The following is a 22,467-nucleotide window of genomic DNA, read 5'->3' as shown; positions in this document are numbered from 1 at the left end:
ACAGTAATGTAAAAGACTCTTTGTCAGTTTGACTGAATTGTTACTGCCAAGGTTGGCACAACCAGTTGGTTTATGGGGCAGTTACTTTTTCACACAGGGCCAGATTGGCTTAGGGAGCTTTTAAAACGTTACATTTTATGTTTTTTTGTTAACTTTGTGTTATATTAAAATTATTTTGAAGATCTGAATCATTTTAAGTGTAACCAATATGCAAAAAATAAAAACTCAGGAAGAGGCCGAATACTTTTCACAGCACTGTAAATACTAATATAATGTTATGAATTAGTTCCTGTAGGGAAATTTTATTTTTACATTTAGAGATCAAAAATGTTTATTTGAAAAAAATATTAACCAATAACAATCTTAGTTGTTAGCCTTGAACTGGTTACAATATCAAGGGTTCCAATTGTATTGTATTATATAGTATTATTAGTAACAGAAATGCCTGTTTTTGCCATTTTCAGTGCCGGTAAAGTTGACTGTCAAAGGTCCTAGATTTCTAGAATTTGCTGCTTGTGGTACAAACACTACGGTGTGATGACAAGCCTGGAAATATGGCCATACAATTGTAATATGTCAGTGCCAAACTGTTTGTTTCCCTCACACAGAAAGAGTTTTATGTTATTGTTACATTACTGAGGAACAGTTCAGATTTCTGTTTTCTTAGGTACAATCACTGATTTTGCAGGTGTGTGAGCACAAAAACACAAGGCAGCTTTATATCATGGCCTCATTGATGGTTAATATGGGTGAGGGAAGGCTCTGAGTGATTTTGGTCTATTTCAGGCTGACCAGAAAGTACGTTTTTAGTCTAAATTTTAGACTGATATGCAAGAGATTTTATTCATTTTTAGTCAAAAAAATGTTTTAGTCGTTAGACTAAGAATAAAGTTTTTTAAACTACTTAGTCCATGCTTGGATTTGTATACAGAGTGTTTGCATGTTCTTTTCTGTTTCTTGTCATTTTATTTTCTTCTCTTCATGGGCGTTGGTACTGTATAGACTACTTTAAAATGTGTGTATGAGCTTTTGTGATATCAGTTGCAATGTTGTGAAAGTTTATGAATCCTTATATATGTAGTCTGTGATAAATAAAAGGTTCTTTAAGAGACAGATGAGAGTATGACAGCACATTATTTATCATATTTTAAAATTAAAATTGAAGATCTTTACTGCCTTCCCTGGCAAATCTCATCCTTGATGAGTAATGAAACTGTCAGTGTTATTTGTACTTGCTAAAGTGACATCCTGGACTTCCAAATGTTTTTGGTGCACACATCATCCTTCTAAAATGCAGTTTATTGATAAAACGCAAGGTGGTGACAGACTACCTATTAACTTTTACAAAAAACCGTTATGTGCCATTAAATGTCTCTCCAACCTTTCATAAAAATCCTCATATCTTAATCATAATTTTTATCTTTATTTCCACAATAACGTTATAGTATTATAGATAAGTTTCGAGTTTTTTAAGTCATTATCGTAACGCACTTTATCTTAACACTTTTTTGTATGTAGCCTACAATTTTAAAGACTTGTATTGTATCAATTTGTATATACCAAATAGTGAAATAGAGAACGTTAAGGTTAGAAAATATTACTTCCTGTTTGTGAGAATTAATCCAGATTCAGGACCACGGACAGTGCGTGTGCTCGTGTTTGCGTGTGCGCGTGTGTGTGGAGAGATAGATAGAGAGAGATTGAGAGAGAGAGAGTACGGGACAGGAGCGCACCGGTCGGACTTGGAAGTTGCGAGCATGGAGATCCGTCCGGACCGCTTCAAGGCTCAGGCTGGGAAAACCTTGGGGAAAATACACAGGTAAGCATATTTAAATGTATTATGAAAATGTATCTTCACATAATCTAAATATTTGGGATTAAACACTGAAAAAGCATAGCGTGTAGTTAAAAAGTGTCACAAGTTCTGAATTAAGAGAACACCTGGAATTTGAAAAATATGTTTATATCAGTGACTAAAATTTGGCACAAAAAAAAAGAAAGAAATCTGCCGGTTGAACTGTATAGGCTATTAAGTATATAGTGATTGTGCGTTAAGATGTCAGGTGTAACCCTTGTCACGATTGAGTCACTGTGTAAGGTGTTTTATGTAATCTAGAGAGAGTAATCACCCACTCTGTCCGATTGAGAAGATTGTACAGAAGGATCAGATTAGTGTGCGGTTAACCCGCTGTCACAGACATCCGACGAGTTACGTTAGTCGCGTGACTCGCTTTTACTCTCTCTGTCCAGTATAAATTAACTCATATTCCAAATAAACTTTATTTTTCATTTTCAAATAAACATTATTTTATCTGAGAGATCTCGGGCTAGTTGACAAAAACGACCCATTCAGACAGAATAATTTTTTTTCAAAAATATGAATTGCACTAAATAAAAAAAGTTGTTAAACGTTTGAATAAATCTGCATCACAATGGTAACTATGCATCCTATTTCTGTTTTATGTAAAAGAAAAGGGGAAATTTTTGAAAGAAATGATTTAAACCCAAGTAGACCAGACAAGATGGTAGCCTATTTTCTTTTAATAGTTTTAGCATTGCAAAATCAAGTGACTCATTAACCTGAGCATTTAAAATGCCTTTAAATCTCATTAATTTACTATATAGGCTTTATCTGTCTATAGGCGCAAATTCTGACCTGATGGTTTGTCTTAAATGTCAGGGTAAAAAAAGTGTTCTCTCAGCTATGCCACAGAATAACCATTCAAAGGTTCTTTAGTGAACAAGTCCACTTCCTTTTTACCTTTTTGTAGTCTGAAAAAAACTTACAATTGATATGCTACAGAAAGGTTATTTTGTGGAATCATACAACATTTTTGGAAACTTTATTATTAAAAGTGTAACTGTAACACATAAATGCAGCTGCTGCTGGAAAATAATCACAGAATCATGTTGACAAACTAATAAAGGTTAAACTTTTGGTGTTACGTCCAGAGTAGGCTATGCCTACGCTATTTAAACTCTTCCGTGGGCTTTTAGCAACTTATTCAAATCCAGATCGGAAATAGCGCATCATGAGCACACACATCTGTTGGCCTTACAAATCCTTGAATTCTCCTCCCCACCCTCATATCTCGCCCCTTTAAAAACCCGTCTGCTTTATCGTGTTGTGCTTGAGGTCGAGATTAGACGATGGACAACACGTGACTCCGCCTTTAGTTTACAAGCCAAGTATGCCACACATGTGGGAAAATCCGTCTTAATAAAACTTTTATAGGCTAAATAAAAATAAAATGTGTTTCCGACTGCCTCTTCTGACGTTCAGTCGGAGACTGACAGACAGATACGGTATTCATATTTTGTATTGCCGACTCCGAGATTATGTTTAACCCTTTACCAAAGATAAGGAGAAACACAATTGAGTTCTCTTTAGTGTATTTGTTGTTTCTCAGCAATGAGAATCAGTAGAGAACAAAGAGAGACTGATTTCCCTAGATATAAAAGATTCAACTCAATGTGAACTCAACGTTTCTTATGTTTTTGCTCGTTTTTTAACTAGACATACTCACAGGTTTTGTGGCACCTTGTGGCACTAAATTTACGAGCTTTAGTAGCAAAACATGAGGTTAAAAGTAGTGCTAACCTTAACACTGTAAATATTTTTTTTTTTGGAAATTACAGTAGCCTACTGCCAACTTACTATATTTAAATTTATGTTATTTACTGGCAACAGTTTGTTCAAAGTTAACCTTTATGGGTTGTTGGGGATGTTTTCATCCACCGTTTTTTTTTGTCTTAATTTGGCCACAACTTTTTGTTTCAGCAAATGGCTAATGATTTTTGGTGGCAAATCTTATATTGACACATATTTTGAAAAATGCTTTGACAATTTATCAGATTGTTTTTTTTTTTTACACTTTTTTGCATAAATCTGTTAATTAACTGATCAAAACTACCAAATGTTTTCAAAAATTCCATGATTTTAACAATTTAATTGCCAAGTTCAACAGCAATGTCACTGATTTGGGGAAAACAAACAAAATAATTGATTTTCAATATAAAAAGTGATTGTGGACTGGATTTTTCGAAACCTTTTTTGTCTTGGGCATGTCAAGGATAAGTAAAAACATTGGCTTTAATGCATTTTTAGTTTTTGTGCAGAATAATTTTTTATTTTTTTCTCCCTAATTCGTTGTTCGTGGCTGTTTTTGCCCCATTGACTTCCATTTATTATAACATTTTTTGATTGCAAAGCCATGAAATCATATAATCATGCATTCTTGATTGTTGGTGGTTTTTCCTTTTGCAGAGAGATTTTTTTACTGTTGATCACGTGTGGTACCATTAACCCTGTGAAAAATTGAATTATATTGAGTATAACAGCATATTAGATTGTGTGTGTGTGTGTGTGTGTGTGTTTGTGTACCAACTGTCCCCACAAAAATAGGAATACTAGTATTTTTTTTACCTTTGTTGGGATATTTTGAGGTCCCCATGAGGAAACAAGCTTATATATCAACCAGAATGATGTATCTTGAAAATCTAAGGAAGCAGAAAGTTTTCTGGATGGTTGGGGTTTGGGTTTGGGGAAGGGAACAGAATGTAAAGTATAAAAAAAAACATTACATCTATGGAATGTCCCCACAAAACATGGAAACCAGAATGTGTGTGTGTTTGTGTATCTGCACAAAAATGTGTAAAAAATGTATCAAAGCTAATGTTTTTACCAATTTTTGACATGCCCAAGACTGGGAAAAAGTAAAAAAAAACAGTCCACAATCCCTTTTTATATTGAAAATGTTTTTTTTTTTTTTGCTCAAATCAGTGACATCAGTTATGAACTTGGCAATTAAAGAGTTTAAATCATGACATTTTTGTAAACATTTGGCATTTTTGATCTTACAGAATAAAACTGAAATAACAGCCTCATGCAAAGCATTCTGGGAACCAAAATCTGAAGGAAAAACCTGAAAAAGATTGATGAGGATTTCTGATTCCCAGAATGCTTTGCATGAGGCTGTTATTTCAGTTTTATTCTGTAAAGACAAAGACTTGTTAATGTTTAATGTTCATTTAACTTTGCACAAACTGTTGCCAGTAAATAACATACATTTAAATTTACTGTAACTGGCAAACAGCTATAACTACAGCAATTTCTTACAGCATAGGGTTAAATGTGAAAAATGTTTGATATTTGCACAAAAGTTTGTGTTGAACAGTTTTAAATTTAGATTCCTCACACTCATTTTTTTCTGTTATGAGACTCGATGTCCCTGACAATATTTTAGAGAAAGCAGCCAGCAGCTGATGAATCATTTAAAGCTCAGTGATGCATCTTCTCTTCCTACTGTTTCAGCCTCACATGCCAGCTATGGAAACCATACACCCACACACCTGCAGTTCTCTCCTTCCTTTCTTATGCCTTCAAACTTCATCTCTACACTTCACTCCTTACTTTAAGTTTTTTAATATATTCATTATAAATATATTTCATCCATTTGCTAGCATGCATGGCTCTTAAAAATGCAATCATTTTTGATATATTTTGGTGTAAATGATCAATAAGAGTTTAATTTAATCATATCATGTGCCCGAAAGTATGTTTGCAAAATTTTCTTGTTTGCCACTTCAATTTTGCATGTTGACTACACTGCTTATCTGAAAGCATGTGAAGGTCAGACTGCTGGGATGTGTGTGTGTGTGTGTGTGTGTGTCTGTCAGGAGGGGGGAAGTATCTCCCCAGGTGACACAGTCCCACTGAGACCCAATCTGTTCAATAGAGGCAGGGGAGGGTCAGAGGAGTTTGGCATAGAAATCATACAACAACACCGATGATAGAACAGAAAGAAATGTGTGGATGGGAGGGGTAAGCAAGAGACTGAGATTTGTGGATCAGCTTTAATCTCTTACCTTATCATCAAATTTTCATGCAATGCCCCAAACAAGGTCAAAGAGGGCATTAGAACACCTTTCTGTACATCAAACAGTGAACAATGAGAATCTTGAACTCTAATGAGAGGACAAATCAAACATATAGACCGAAGAATCGGTTGGGGGGGCTTCGCAGAGAGAACTGTGGGGTTATGTAATTTTTTTTACAGTTGTCTCTTCATCCTCTTACAGCAAGATTAAACAGGAAAGAAAGCATGAGTGTAAATGTATCAACTAATGCATGTTACATTTGCACATAAATAAATTTTTGTAACAAGTGCATATGGTAAACCTACTATAATTCTGTTATAATTTAAGTATATCATGTGACTGAGGACTTGTTTAGTTAACAGGCTGAAATGTGTATACTCGAGAATTGACCGTGATCCTTGGTATTACAAAGAGAGGTCAAGTGTATAATATGGATATGAGATCAATACGAACTATTGAGCATTTGCTGCGGTAATGTCATTATATTAGGTATGCAAATGTTCCTTCATTGAAAGACTCAATTTTGGTATCTGTGCTTCTTTGTTGCATATTTATAATGCTGATGCAAAAGTCAAGCTATTGATTTGTGAGCGGGTGTATCTGTTATACCCTTGAATGTTTGTTAAAACATTTTGACTATCCCCTTCTGCTTTATAAAATGGACTACAAACACACATGCATGCACACAAGTCAGCTGGTTTATCATGAACCGTGGCATGTGATTTAGATGAGCTTACTGTTGTTACTAGATGCATAAGTGCATGTTCTGTAATCCTAGATTTTTTAATGTCCAATGTACACGTGGTACAACATGCACTCAGGCACAGTAAGCAAATATGAGAGTGAATATATCATTGTATTAATTACAGCCAACAGTCATTCTCATTAGTATGTGCTGCTGTTGGCACCAATCTGTTCTTAACAATCTTTAATTACGCATCTTTCCTCGTGAACGTGCATGTGCATGCAATGGTGTGCACTTTTTTACAAATGATCCATGCATCTTTCTCTTTTTCATGTCTCTCTTTTTTCACCCCATCCCCATCACTCTCTTTATCTTGTTCGTTTTCATCTCCGGAAGTGAATAATTTTTATAATCCTAATCTGAGGGTGGAGTTACAGATTATCTGTGGATAAAAACAGAAAGTGGAAAGTGTAGAGGGGGGTAAATGAGTCACGAGTGTGAGAGTTTTTAGTTATAATTAAAACACATGACGTGAGATACATCGGTCTTTATTGTTTCTCTAAAACACATTATGGTTGCAGAATTAATCTTTTTAGTAATATACATACACTTATGTGATCTTTTTTTTTACTTGTCTATTCGTGATTGTGTGCTGTTCAATGTTGAAGGGATTATGGGGGATCTGCTTTGTAGGACTAGAGAGGGAATGAGAAAAAGAGAGAAAGCAACAAGTATGGAGAGAGACAGATGTGTTTCTATATGAGACCCTGGACTACAAAACCAGTCGCATGGGTATATTGTAGCAATAGCCAACAATACTTTGTATGTGTCAAAATAAAAAAATAATAATGCCAAAATCATTAGGATATTAAGTAAAGATGATGTTCCATGAAAATATTTTGTACATTTCCTACTGTAAATATATACAAAAATATTTATTATTAGTAATATGTGTTGCTTAGGACTTCATTTGGCCAACTTTAAAGACTTTAAGGTTTTCTCAATATTTTTCTCAGATTCAGTGGCGGCTCGTGACTGCTAATCTGAGGGACGCAAATTCAAAATATGTGTTCGCAGTGTCATGTGTGTTGCTTGTGTTTTCAAAATATGTGTTTGTTGCGTCATGTGAACCATGTGCATCACGTGTTTTGTCAAAAAAAGTGCCTGCTGCACACGCGTCAAAACCGTTTATGATAAAAGAGACGCTCACGTTCACAAAATACACGCAAGACACTCCCTTAACAGTAAACTCTGATTACGCACGAGATTATGCGAGTATCTGGCAAACGCGAGTGTCTCTTTTATCATAAACCATTTAGACACGTCTGCAGCAGGCACTTATTTTGACAAGATATGCTATGCACATAGGATCACACACATGACATGTGGCTACATACATGTTGTGACGAACTTCGCATTTTTGTTGCGCTATGATAATGAAAGTCATAAAATGACAATATTCTTGCCACAATTTAAAATATTCCTTATTTCGAGATTAAATACAGCCACACTGATTGTGATACACATTTAATTAAAAACAAGTGGTAATGCATGCATATATTTTATCTATACATTTTAATCCTATACTTAAAAGAAGACGCATTTGCATATTTTATAATGTTTGCTTGTGTGTGTTTGTACAGTATTTGTTTGTTTATTGGCTGTGCGCGTTGCGAGCAGGTTGCAAACCCAGATGGTCTCTCTTCAGGTCTCTGCTGGATTCCCATGTACTGCAATCTAGTGATACACAAATTTTTGTTCAATGTCCTCTCTCTCTCTGTTTCTTCTCTCTATGATCCACCTGCTTTAAATGTATATGTGATGTAATGTTGAGGGTTCCCTAGTGCACAGAATCTCGACTGGTTCAGTTGGTGAAAACACATTTTTGAAATACAGTGACAATTTTTACAATATTTGTTTTCAGTGTTTGCAGTGGCATCTACTTAATTTCTCTATTGTGTCTCTGTGACCATTTGACACATTCATTTTAGCCAAAATACATATTTTCCCAGTCCAAAACTGTCACATAGACTGAATTTATGAATTAACATTACGAATTGCATTATTGTTACCTACTTATGTATCAGACTGATGTGGCCATTAATGATAAGTTGTTTACAACCCTTTTCACATGAACAGTTTTTTGTACATTATTAATTAAACCTGACACTGAATCTTCTTCCAGACTCCTTGAGAAACGACAGGAAAATGGCGAGACGATTGAATTATCGGCAGAGGGTCGTCCTGAGCTGGTGGAGGAGAAGGAGCTTCCCGTTGTGGACTGCACGTGCTTCGGGATGCCGCGGCGTTATATCATTGCAATTCTGTCAGGATTGGGCTTCTGCATCTCATTCGGCATCCGCTGTAACCTGGGCGTGGCCATTGTCAGCATGGTCAATGATCACACCGTTTTTTACGGGAAAAAACCCGTAATAGTGGTCAGTATCAGCACTGGAGTGTAATTCAATTTGATGAAACATTGATGTGCGTTTACAATAATAATAGTGGGTGTGAGCTATACAAGTATATGGGTGATTCTCACGAAATCCATACGTTAAAGGAATAGTCAACCCTCTTGCCGTATTAAACTATGTTATTACCTTGACTTAGACGAATTAATACATATCTAGCTTTTTTCAATGCATGCACTGTACAGCGCGTTGTGAATGTGTTAGCATTTAGCCTAGCCCCATTCATTCCTATGGTACCAAACAGGGAAGCCACCAAACACTTCCGTGTTTTCCCTATTTAAAGACTGTTACATGAGGAGTTATACCAGTAAGTATGATGCCACAAAATAAAACTTTTTTTTGGTACCATAGGAATGAATGGGGCTAGGCTAAATGCTAACACATTCACAATGTGCTGTACAGTGCACGCATTGAAATTATAAATTATGGAAATATTTCCATATCAAAGAACCAGTCATGGACACATTGCGGTAATGAAAAATTTTTCCCTTAAATCTGAAAAAACAAAATTGGTTTGTATGATTGTATGAAACATTGTATGATGTTTGAAATCATGTGCAAAATAGTACGTGAAGAGACGTTTGTAATATGCTTCTATTTTGATACTCTTACTTTGCATTTACTTTTTTTATCAAAATGTTTCATGACACCTCATAAGTCTAATTTTGCGAGAATCACCTATATGAAAACTGCACATTTTCATAAAAATACATAATAAATACAGTACATAAAATGTTTCTATCATGGGTATTTAGATCAGATGAAGGCAGGCCTACATCCAAATGTAACAGTATGATGTTTGGAATTATTTTCAGCTTTTGTAGTAAAACTGTATACAATTATGTAAACAATTTTGAAACAACCTTTGTTTCCTTGTACTAGCACTTTTGGTGTACATTTCACACCCCCTTCTCACATTTCAAATTTATCATAATAGCAACTCGATACATTGAAGAATGATGTGTAGACACTTTAAATACAAGCACTGCATTTTATAGTCTGAAAGTTGCATACGATGCTGTTGTGTTGTTGGATGAGAGAAGTTTGACTGTCTTTATTTGGCCAGGCTGCTCAGTTTACGTGGGACCCAGAGACAGTAGGCATGATTCACGGCTCGTTCTTCTGGGGTTACATCGTTACGCAAATCCCTGGTGGATTCATCTGTCAAAAATTCGCTGCCAATAGGTAGTGTGATCAGCAAATGTTTTCTCAAGCACTGGGCTGTTTAAGTGGGAAGAATTCACTTGCAATGTAATAAGATGTTAGCATGATGCTTTATTGTAATAAGCCTAAGTAGAGTGTAACACGTGTGTCTTGGTCTCAGGGTGTTTGGCTTTGCCATTGTGGCCACATCGACCCTGAATATGTTGATTCCAGCAGCAGCAAGAGTTCACTATGGGTGTGTTATCATGGTCAGGATTTGCCAAGGACTTGTGGAGGTATGCCATCTGTGTGCCTATGCGAATTTGTATCTGAGCGAGAATCTGATATAAATCTGATATATATATTATAGAAATATTTTTTTGTTTGTTACAGTCATGGTTACATGTTACACACATTAATATGTCTTCTTTCACAATTGTAAGGGTGTGTCATATCCTGCCTGCCATGGGATCTGGGCCAAATGGGCTCCGCCCCTCGAAAGAAGTCGATTGGCTACAACAGCATTTTGCGGTGAGATGTGAACCTGTCACATGCACACCCACATCAATATTTATCATGTTTACGTAAGGAATTATTGACAATGGGCCATTGAAGTATTTAAAATAATGCACACCCAAGGTGGTAATGCAACATAGGTTAACGTGTGCTTTATTGTCAAATAATTCGAATGACGAGTCCATTATTTCACTTATACAATAGTTACTACAAACATGGTGGATATTTTAAGACATTTGACAGGTCAGGTGTGCATTTATCAAAAAAATAATGTGTACACGTGGAACATTTTTCAACCAATCAGAATAAAGCATTCAACACCACTGTTTTTCAATATTTTACTATGTTCTTACCTCAACTTAGGCAAATTAATACATACCTATCTCTTTTCAATGCATGGACTTAATCTTTGTATAGCACGTTGTGAATGTGTTAGCATTTAGCCACCAAACTCTTCCATGTTTTCCTTATTTTAAGACATGATTAGTTACACGAGTAAGTATGGTGGCACAAAATAAAACGTGTCCGCCATACAATATAGTTCTCATTTTTTATGCGCCACGTTTTATTTTGTGCCCCCATACATTATAATCCATGACATTATATAATCAGTGTCGGGGAAAGTTACTTTTAAAAGTAATGCATTACAATATTCATTTACTCCCCCATAAATAATTGCGTTACTTAGTTACTTTTCATGAAAAGTAATACTTATGTTATTTTTGAGTTATTTTTGCGTTACTTTTTCTTAATTGGCTGAGACTTCTCTTTCAGGTCTCTTTCAGATCTCTTTCAGGTCTGGCAAGTGTTTTTTTACGACTGAGAATTTCGGCTTTTAGAAATTGCCTATTTCCATTGCAAAAATGTGAAGCTCTGGCTTGCCATCTCCATTTGTGACTCAAACTGTTTAGGCTTGTACGCATACAGTGCGTTAATCTACTTTACTAAATTCAGTTAAATTTTGTACATTATTTTTAAACTGAAAAGCAACTTGCATTACTTTAAAAAAATATCTCGAATATTAATGTGTACATTTATAAAGTAATTGCATTACTTTACTTGTTACTTCAGAAAAGTAATATTATTATGTAATGCACGTTACTTGTAATGCATTACCCCCAAAACTGCATATAAAATTTTGTAGGTTTTTACCCAAAGTTGGGTTTTGTGGTTTGTTATTTGAAGTAATTTTTTTTCTGCACCTTTAACTCTTTCATCGCCAGCGTTTATTAAAAAAGTTGCCAGCCAGCGCCAGCGTTTCTCATGATTTTTCAAGCATGAAGTTTCAAACAAAAAAAAAAACGTTTCATCCCACCTTCAGTAGTTCTTTTGTAATCAGCTTTTGAATATGGGTAGGTTTCTGCAAAAACACCACATTTTGAGCAAAAAGCAGAGATAATTCCATTTTTGTGACGGACTTTTCGTAGAGATCCCATTTGGAGCGATCTTTAAAACAGACACGGACATGCAGCCACTTGCCATAAGGCAATACTTCCGGTTTTAAAAAGTTGTAGAAGGGCGCCTAGTGGATAATAGCGGTATTGCGGAAAGACGGAAATACTCGTCATTGGCGGGGAAGCGTTTTCTCTTGATTGACGAGATATCTCGTCAATGGCGGGGAAAGAGTTAAAACCACCACTGGGTCAGCACACACTAACCTTCACTTACTTATACAGCCCTACATACCCTCTCGATCCCTGCGCTCTGTCACCGAGCGACGGCTTGTGGTGCCATCTTAAAAAGGGAAAAAACATTATCGCGTACCTTCTCAGAATGTGGAATGATCTGCCGGTCACGACACGATCTGCTGACTCTGTGGTCGTCTTTAAGAATCAGCTAAAAACCCATCTCTTCCGCCATTACCTCACCTCCTAATATAAGACTTACTATCTTTTCTTTTCCTTTTATTCTTGATCTCTATCTATACATTCTTACAAAAAAAACTAACCCATGGATATGTATATTGGACTTGGTGAGACTATTTCCAGTGCACTTATGTATTGCTGTACTTGTATTGCTATAATTGCTTCTATTGTGTACCTCATTTGTAAGTCGCTTTGGACAAAAGCGTCGGCTAAATGACTAAATGTAAATATTTAGCTCTTAAGTTAAAAAATGAATGCAGTGTTTTAAGAATCTAAGAAAGACTGTGTTGATGTATGTTCTAGGATCATATGCTGGTGCTGTTGTTGCAATGCCTTTGGCTGGAGTCTTGGTCCAGTACACTGGCTGGTCTTCAGTGTTTTATGTGTACGGTAAGCAGCAAACAATTGCCAAACACACACACACTTGAGTTGCCTACCTCATTTACTTACTGTCTTTCCATTTTCTTCTCCATCTTTTCTTTTTTTCCCTTGTCTTGCAGGTAGCGTAGGAATATTCTGGTATCTCTTTTGGATTTTGGTGTCCTACGAGAGTCCAGCCGCTCACCCGACCATCACACCAGAAGAGAGGAAATACATTGAGGATGCCATCGGGGAAACTGCTGGCCTGGTCAACCCCCTTCAGGTACACACACATATTTGTTTTTATACACTGTAGAAACTTTCTAAAGACGTAATGACAACAAACTGTATTCCCCTATAACCTATTCCCCTATAATTCCTGAAACTTACCCTTACATTTTACATTTTTAAATAAACATTGTATAAAAACCAGTTAAACAGACTGGTCCCCACGATGTATGGGATTAAAACTTTTACTAGATAAGCACACACAGTGAATCCTGTCTCATTTCTCATCTCTAAATGCTGTGTGCTGCACTGTGCTGGATATGTCTGACCTCTGCTTTTACTTTACTCTGCAGAAATTTAAAACTCCCTGGAGGCACTTTTTTACCTCTATGCCAGTGTATGCGATCATCGTGGCCAACTTCTGTAGGAGCTGGACGTTTTACCTCCTCCTCATCAGTCAGCCTGCGTACTTTGAGGAGGTGTTCGGCTTCGAAATAAGCAAGGTGAAACAAACAAGTGAAGCTGTCATAAACAAGGGTTCTCGGCTGGTGGGTCATGATGATCCAAAAGAAAGGTAGTGGGATTGTTGGCTTGTGAAAACCTTAAAGCAATTAATAAATTCAACAAACCATATAAGGATGGTTTCCTGGACAGGGTTTAGATTAATCCAGGACTATGCCTTAGTAATATTTAACTACATTTGAGTAGTTTTTACAAACATATCTTACAAAAACATTACTGATATATGAATATTAAAACAATGATTTTAATGCAATGATGACAGTGCAAGCAGTTTTCAGTTAAAGGGACACTCCACTTTTTTTGAAAATATTCTCATTTTTCAGCTTCCCCTAGAATTAAACATTTGATTCTTACTGTTTTGGAATCCATTCAGCTGATCTCCAGTTCTGGCGCTAGCACTTTTAGCATAGCTTAGCATAATTCATTGAATCTGATTAGACCATTTAGCATTGCGCTCAAAAATAACCAAAGAGTTTAGATATTTTTCCTATTTAAAACTTGACTCTTCTGTAGTTACATTGTGTACCAGGGCCGGAGCGGGACTCATTTTCAGCCCTGGAGTTTCATGCCTTAAGACCGGCCCACTTTAGTTCACGACTGACTATTAAAATAATATCTTTAAACCCTCAGTAGTATAAGTCTGCAGTAGTGCACTGTTCTCTGCAGCCTTGCAATTCACTGTATTTTTCAAATATATAATTTCATATTCCGTTCAAATGCAGTAAACAATTATAATTTTTGCCATAATCATGCAGCCCTACCATAAGACCATAATATTACTAAAGTAAACTTATTCAGAAACTAAAGGAAACAAATGTGTTTGTGTTTCCCTCTATATTTCTATTTCTAAAAAATGGTGAGTCTTGAGATTAACTGTTGGGTTGATAACGTTTGGAAACCCCTGATATACAATACACAAGCAAGATTTATCAAGTATGCATGGGAAACAAATGGAAAAAATCTGTATTTTTTTTTAGTACTTAGATCATGTCTATTGCTAAATAACGTAGACCTACATTGTGTTAAAAAAGAAAACATCATGAAACTACTTATTCAAATAAACTAATGAGTTTTGCATCAAATAGATTTTTGTTCCTCTTGCAATAAACGATGAATAATGACTATTCATAGAGAATTCATCTATGACTTGGATAAAAAAATACGTTTTGTAAATAATTTTCCTTTTAGAGGCCAGCCCGTTTGTATTAAGACGCGCTCAAGTTTATTTAAAATATAATAGACGCGCGGCCGGCAAGCGCACTCAAAAGACGCGCTCTAGTTTATTTAAAATATAGACGCGCGGCCGGCAAGCGCACTCAATATAGACGCGTCTGAAACAAAACTCGTGTTCAAGTAAGCGCTTTGAAAACCAGAAGACAGCGGCACATCCTGCGTTTCCCATGCGTTTTAGATGTCAATGAACCCTTATGCAAGAATTCTTCCAATAAGTGGTCGGGACTCGGGACACAATCAACTTGTGCATAAAGCAGCGGGGACATCTCTCACCCGCAAATACGCGTCATCCCGGTGGCATGACAACGCCGGCCCTCGTGGCCAAAAAAAACAGACCGGCCCACCGGGAATCCTCCTGGTTCTCCCTATGGCCAATCCGGGCCTGTTGTGTACTAAGACTGACGGAAAATTAAACGTTGTGATTTTCTAGGCAGATATGGCTAGGAACTATAATCTCATTCTGGCGTAATAATCAAGGACTTTGCTGTTGTAACATGGCTGCAGGAGGCGTAGTGATATTACGCAGCGCCTGAAAGTAGTCCCCTTGTGTACTTTCAATAGCAGGGGACTATTTTTGCGCAGTGCCTAATATCACTACGCTTGCTGCAGTCATGTTACGACAGCAAAGTCCTTGATTATTACACCAGAATGAAAGTATAGTTCCTATAAGCCACCTAGAAAATCGCAAATTTTAATTTTCCATCAGTCTTAGTACATGATGTAACTACAGAAGAGTCAAGCTTTAAATAGAAAAATATTGAAGCTCTTTGGTAAATTTTTTGCGTGATGCTAATGGTCTAATCAGATTTATTGGATTGTGCTAAGCTATGCTAAAAGTGCTAGCGCCAGACCTGGAAATCAGCTAAATAATCAAATGTTTAACTCTTGGGGAGCTGGAAAATGAGCATATTTTCAAAAAAAGAGGAGTGTCCCTTTAAGGCAGCTCAAACATGCATTTTTTAGAGGACTCGACATAAGTCCAGAAAACCACCCCATAATGTTTATTAGAACAGTGGTTCTCAAACTTTTTCGTTGTGCGGCTCCCCTGATATTAAAACATAGTAAATAATACAATGTAGTGCAGTTGAGGTTTAATTACAAAGTATTTATGATAAATTAATTTATTTTTTTAATGTCTACACTGGGGCCCCCCTAGCACCATCTCAGGGCCCCCAGTGTGTATGTGGGTCCACCTATACACTCTTAAAAATAAAGGTGCTTGACTATGCCCTCTAGATGAACCATTTTTGACTGAACTGTGAAAAATAATTATATTAAAAATATACTTTAAAAAAGTGTACTAAATATATTTTCTACATTTTGTACTATTTTCGTCAAATCCATGTATAGTTAAGTGTATTCAATTATGTATTAACTTCAACCTAACATCTATTTGACTACACTTCAAGTGTAAACAGTATACTAAAATGGACCAACTCAAGTGCACTAAAATACACTACTAAAAATCAAGATTCATGAGCAATTAAGCACACTTACTGTTCAATTGCATTATATTGCCATTTTAATGAAAATACTCTTAAAAAGGCATTGCAGCGCAAATTATAGTTGTGTTTAAGTACATTTTGTGCATACACTAAAAGTATACTTTTAAAAAGTATTACATATTTAATACTCTTTAAATAAAGCACAACAAGTAGAAGCATACTTGTTTTGTACTTCATGTACTTTAATTATATTTCTAATACACTAAAGTATACTACTTTTTTACCTGGGGTTTTATAAAACCCCTTTAACATTATGCAATATACTGTATTGTTTAACTTGAAACATGTTTTCAGATTATGTGTTTGATAGCTATGGTCAAATCTTTTTTTCTGTTCTTCAGGTGGGGATAGTGTCTGCACTTCCTCATTTAGTGATGACCATCATAGTACCAATTGGAGGGCAATTGGCCGACTACCTGAGATCACACAATTTAATGACTACAACAAATGTCCGCAAACTCATGAACTGTGGAGGTAAGATAAACATGGATGCATACACTCTTAAAAATAAAGCTGCTTTGTGATGCCATAAAAGAACCATTTTTGGCCAAATGATTTTATGAAGAACCTAAAAGGGCACATGCAAAATCCACTTTTGGACATAAATGTCCAAAACAACCCTACAATTAAAAAAAATCCAACCTCCTCTTCTTTTTTAATCCCCAGCAGTCTCTTTAGACATGTTGTTTTGATTCTCTTGTTAATGTGACGTCACATTGATAAAGCCCCGCCCATGGCCACTGACTGACAAGTTCATTTTACCCAAAAGCTTTTCTAAATGTGTTTGTTAGCACTAATGCAACTTAAGAGACTATTGTCTCAGACTGTATTTACAAGATTCGGATCTATTTTTAACCAAAAGCGCTCACTGTCTGTTGGTAAGGGAGAGAGGAGAAGTAGCTTATCATTACCATTTAAAGGTACACACAAGAACAAAGCGCTTTTTTGCTCCCATCCAAATAGGGGCATTATGCTATAACAAATGATTTGTGGAGTGTTTTTTGAGCTGATCCTGACACACCTGAGACTTACATTTCGTAAAAATGGGCTCAATATGTGCCCTTTAACATCTAAAGAGCCTTTTCATACTTTAGGTTCTTCAGATTATGAAAAGGTATGAAAGAAATGGTTCTTCCACAAACCTTTGAATGAATATGAATTGAATTTTCTTCTATTGCTTTGCTGTGAAGAAGCGTTGACAAATCTTTATTTTTAGAAGTGTAGACAGGGAGACAAACTGGGAAAAATAAAAAAAATGTAACACTTCACACAAAAATTGTTTGCTCAGTGCTGTTTCAACCTCAGATATTATTACTTTTCTACTGAACACAAAAGAACTTTGTGACGGACTTTAAAGATAAATCTTTACATAGATAGTTTCCATACAGGCCACAGTGAACGGAGAACTGTTACTGTATATACAAAATAAAGAACGATTCCTTTAATAAAAGACAAAATATAAGAATTCAAAGCAGTAAAGTGGTTTTAAAAGTATGCAGAATCAGAAACCGTGTTTGTGATAGATGTGTCAGATTTTTGTTGTTTTTGTTGTGTCTGGTCCTGTGATGGCAGCTGGGGTATTAATCACTCATGCATTAATGCATGATAGTACACAAACTCTATTACAATCAACCGTACACACAACATACAAACATACACTACACAGAAACAGATGCACCACAGCATCCAGAAAATAAATGTCACTCCACAAAGGAAGAACAGGTACACCATCGTCTATAGTCGACCCCATAGGCCACTGCTGTACTAAAGAGACGGTAACGTGTGTGTGTGTGTGTGTGTGTGTGTGTGTGTGTGTTTGTTTCAGGGTTTGGAATGGAAGCCACATTACTCTTAGTTGTTGGTTTCTCACATACCAAAGCAATAGCCATCTCTTTCCTTGTGCTGGCTGTTGGCTTCAGTGGATTTGCAATTTCAGGTTAGTAACAATTTAGGAGGCAAAACGACCAAGAGAAGTCCAGCCATGCTAAAATAAACATCTATAACAAACAGGTCTACATTTTCTCTCACATTCTTTCTCTCCCAGGGTTTAATGTGAATCATCTTGACATAGCTCCACGTTACGCTAGTATCCTGATGGGAATCTCCAACGGAGTGGGCACTTTGTCAGGAATGGTGTGTCCTATTATAGTTGGAGCGATGACCAAACATAAGGTACATGTTAATAATATCACACAATTAAAGGCAGGGTATCACATTTGATCCTGAAACATTTTTAGTTATGTTGGTTAAAAGTCTCATCACATCCTGATAGCAATGTTAAGTTGTTTAAATGTATTTGTAGAAATTTATGTCATCTGTGAAAGGCGTAGGACCAAAAAATGTTCAATCAATAATAGATCTCGGTCTGAACGGACGTTGCTTTTTTGTCCCTCATCCGCAAGCGTAATTTGAATGCCACCGTGCAGCTTGTTCACACAGACACCATTCGTTATCGGCGCGTTTACGTGCGCTCACCTCCCGTCTGTAAACAGCGAGAACAGCAAACTTTTCTGCTGAATTGACAACCTGCACAGGAGCCACGAAACGAAAGACATCTTTACAGCAAAAACTGCTTGGATCAGCAAATAGCAAAAACCCAAATTAACATCGGTAACTTTACTGCTTTACCACCATGAGATGCAAACAGCTGCAGGAGGCAAAGAGTCTGAAAGGGTTGTTGCACTGTTTATTTTGGTAAAGTAGGTACGCGATATGTTTGTATTTAGATGGTTTCAGATATTCTAGTCTGAAATGAAATTTGTGTTCGTTTACGGATTAGTGTAACGATATAGTTGCTACGTCTACACAACCGAAAGTGTGCTTTAACTAATTCTGATGTAAACCAGTTGTTTATGTTGGTTATTTTGGTAATGTTATTCACTTTGTACTGTAAAGTTTTCTCACTGGTGAATGAGACATGAGATGGGACCGTCTGATCTGTGCGTGTTCATGTGTTTTAAAAGAGGCGTGACTTTGGATGACGATTTGAATGGAGGCTGGGATCGTGATTTCACTGCTAGTCCGTTAGCATTTTTCAAAATGTGATACCCTACCTTTAACAGACTTACACATTCCAATATGTTGATTTATACTATTGATGCATATTATTTATTTATTTTCCTTGTAGACACGTGAGGAGTGGCAATATGTCTTTCTCATTGCATCCCTGGTGCATTATGGGGGTGTGGTTTTTTACGGTATGCCGTCACATTCCCACACAATTTTCATTACATTATGTACAGCGTAAATGGTAGAGCATTGTGTCAGCAGCGCAAAGGTCATGGGTTAAACCCATTTTTGAATGCATTGTAAGTATCTTTGCATAAAAGCCTCTCCCAAATGCATGTTTGTATTATAAACATGAGGAACTGCATATGTTTAAGTATGAAAATTTAAAATTCTGTTTTATGAAATGGCTAAAATTGGATTTATTTCATTTTCCAGGGATCTTTGCATCAGGTGAGAAGCAGTCATGGGCAGACGCCGAGGATACAAGTGAAGAGAAGTGTGGCATTCTGGGAGAGGACGAACTGGCCAATGAAACAGAAGAGTTGTACAGGACGGGTGGACAGTATGGAGCTATTAACAACCCACATACTGGTGGTACCAATGGTGGCAAAACTGGAAGCGGAGCAGGATGGGTAACAGATTGGGATAAAAAAGAAGAATACGTTCAACCAGCCGGGACAAATAGTTATCTGTATGGAGGAGAGGGGAAAAGAGAGCTCATGTAGTGGATAAAAGAGATTTTAAGTGTAGATAATTGGACTAAATTGTGGAAGACGAGTATAAAAATCGATGCAAAATAAATAAATACACACTGATACCAAGTGATAGAGTAAGTTTAAGTGAGTGAGTGAGTTAGTTGATGTGTGTGTGGCGTGCGTGCGTGCGTGTGTGTACCTGGTAATTATCATGTTGTTGGGACCAATTGTCCCCACAAAGATAGGAATACAAGTATTTTTGTGACCTTGTGGGAACATTTTGGGGTCCCCATGAGGAAACAAGCTTATAAATCAAACAGAATGATGTTTATTGAAAATCTAAGGTACAAGAAAGTTTTCTGTGATGGTTTCTGCGAACCTTAGGTTCCTGTAAGAACCCTAAAGAGTGACAAATGTTTTCTCCGTGACCCCACCAAAAGAGAAAACGTTTTGTGGCTTTTGAAAAGTATTTTTATGTTCCATGGGTGCAAAAAATTGAGGTAGCAAGTGTGTACAAAATGTACAAAAGCGGTCACTGGAATGGTACCCTTTAAAAGATCCTAATATGTATAATAAGGTACAGATATGTAGCTGTGGTATACCAATATGTATCTACTAAAATGTACCTTGGGGGATTAATATGCACTCTTTAAAAAGTTATATTTTTTAATGGGTACCACCCGTGTGCCAGTTTTGGACTTTTGTCTAAGAGTGTACAGAGGGTTCTTCAGTTTGTCATCTGAGGGACATCAATCAATGCCTCCAGAATCATTTTGATTTTTACAGTGAGTGGTGCTCTATGAATTAAACAGTAAGTTCAGTATTTTAGGTGTTCTGCCAAGGTCACTGTAATGCACTTAAAGTGGCAAATCGATATAAAGGGTAGACATGTTCAAGGATGTTGTGTAAAAGCATATACTGTGTACGTGATGAGTGTATGTATGAGTATTATTCTTTACTGTGCTCACTTCCTATTGTTTTATCCAGTGCTTTAAATATTAAATGGTGCAAGCCAACCTATGGATGTGAATATGTGTATTTGGCCATAAAGTAGGTTTTTAAATGCGAGTGTATGTGAGATTAAATGACCTACTTCCTCATCACTGGGTCAATGCACAATGCACATTTTTGTTCTCTGGTGTACATTGTTACGCACAGTAATTACACGCACTAATGTGAGGTAAACACATGCACACACATGTTCAGATATATAGTGAGAGATTATTCAGTCAGAGTGCAATATGAATTGAAGGAACCAATCAGAGAACAGCATTACGAATAGTAATAGGATGATGGTATATTTATGGCTTTCTGCCTTTTCTGCATAATTGATGTTATTCTGCTTAATTTGCTGTATTTGTGTTTTTTGTTCATGCTTCTCTCCTTAATATTTATTTTTTCTTATTTGTCAGAATTGTGACAATATATAAACAACAAAAAGATCAATACAACTCTTAGAACTAATGAAATAATTTACAAAATGTGTACAGATGTATATGTGAAAATTCCTTGTGTACAATAAAAACTAAAACTATACAAACTCACTTTGTCTTATTCTGTCCCTTACATTATAAAAACAAGCACAAGGCTGGGCATTGAAGATACTTGAAGTGTTTAGGGCTTTATGATTCTGTATAAGCCACATTTCATTGTTTCTGCATCAACTCTGATTACTTTCCCTCGTGAGCTCTCTGCTTATACCTTTTATATCCCTCTCATGCAGCCTTCTCTCCGCCCACAGAGGGCATCTGCTGTCCTCTAATCTTCGTCTAAAATCACTAAAATAATCCCACTGTCCATCTGTCATTCAGAAAGAGACAGAGAGCGTTCTTTGCCTGCGAATGCTATGTAGTTTTCAGTGACACCTAGTGGTGCAAATGAGTAATGTCTGGCTGAAATAAAAGCTTATTGTTTTTTGCAATTTTTACGTTTCTGTGTATCTTTCATCAACCCATTCCGATCCTTTTACAGCATTATCTGCAGAAACAGATAAGGAAATATACTTTATACTTTACTAATAGAAATTGGCACCATAGAAAAATATAATATATGTCTCATATAAAACCAGAGGCGGACACTAGTATAAGTATTTTATCAGTGTTTTCTTTGGAAAATATAAATTCCAGAGCATATTATCATAATTTTCCCTCCACTACATTTTTATAATTTCAAGTTTTTGGTTTATATTTAATATTTAAGAAAACTCAAGAAAAGTAAAAGTACGCAATTTTTATGTAATTTTAATATGCAATATAAAAGGAAAACACAGTATGATTATATGCTTTAGAATGTAGTGAACATTTTTTAGTAAAGTACATTTTTTTCCCAAGACGAACACTCTGATAATGCACAGAT

General features: G+C 36.2%; 1 protein-coding gene across 1 annotated transcript; it reads left to right on the top strand.

Annotated features, from left to right (window-relative positions):
• Nucleotides 1-1,660: 1,660 nt before the first annotated feature.
• slc17a7a (solute carrier family 17 member 7a) lies at nt 1,661-22,033 on the top strand. Its single transcript, XM_055194274.2, has 13 exons — nt 1,661-1,819; nt 8,751-9,003; nt 10,103-10,221; nt 10,361-10,475; nt 10,623-10,710; nt 12,864-12,950; nt 13,061-13,203; nt 13,502-13,651; nt 16,750-16,882; nt 18,234-18,344; nt 18,453-18,580; nt 19,536-19,605; nt 19,853-22,033. Exons 1-13 carry the CDS (start codon nt 1,758-1,760, stop codon nt 20,140-20,142), a joined length of 1,749 nt encoding a protein of 582 aa, XP_055050249.1. The 5' UTR covers nt 1,661-1,757; the 3' UTR covers nt 20,143-22,033.
• Nucleotides 22,034-22,467: the final 434 nt, after the last annotated feature.

The sequence above is a fragment of the Misgurnus anguillicaudatus genome, chromosome 19 (genome assembly GCF_027580225.2).
Source record: "Misgurnus anguillicaudatus chromosome 19, ASM2758022v2, whole genome shotgun sequence".
Taxonomy (NCBI): domain Eukaryota; kingdom Metazoa; phylum Chordata; class Actinopteri; order Cypriniformes; family Cobitidae; genus Misgurnus; species Misgurnus anguillicaudatus.
This window is presented reverse-complemented; position numbering and strand designations above follow the sequence as displayed.

Excerpts from the sequence above, each read along its gene's own strand:
- slc17a7a (XM_055194274.2), top strand. The coding sequence starts at position 1,758 with ATGGAGATCCGTCCGGACCGCTTCAAGGCTCAGGCTGGGAAAACCTTG. Across the intron at positions 10,711-12,863 it reads GGCTACAACAGCATTTTGCG|GATCATATGCTGGTGCTGTT; the intron begins GTGAGATGTGAA and ends TGTATGTTCTAG. Across the intron at positions 18,581-19,535 it reads GAGCGATGACCAAACATAAG|ACACGTGAGGAGTGGCAATA; the intron begins GTACATGTTAAT and ends TTTTCCTTGTAG.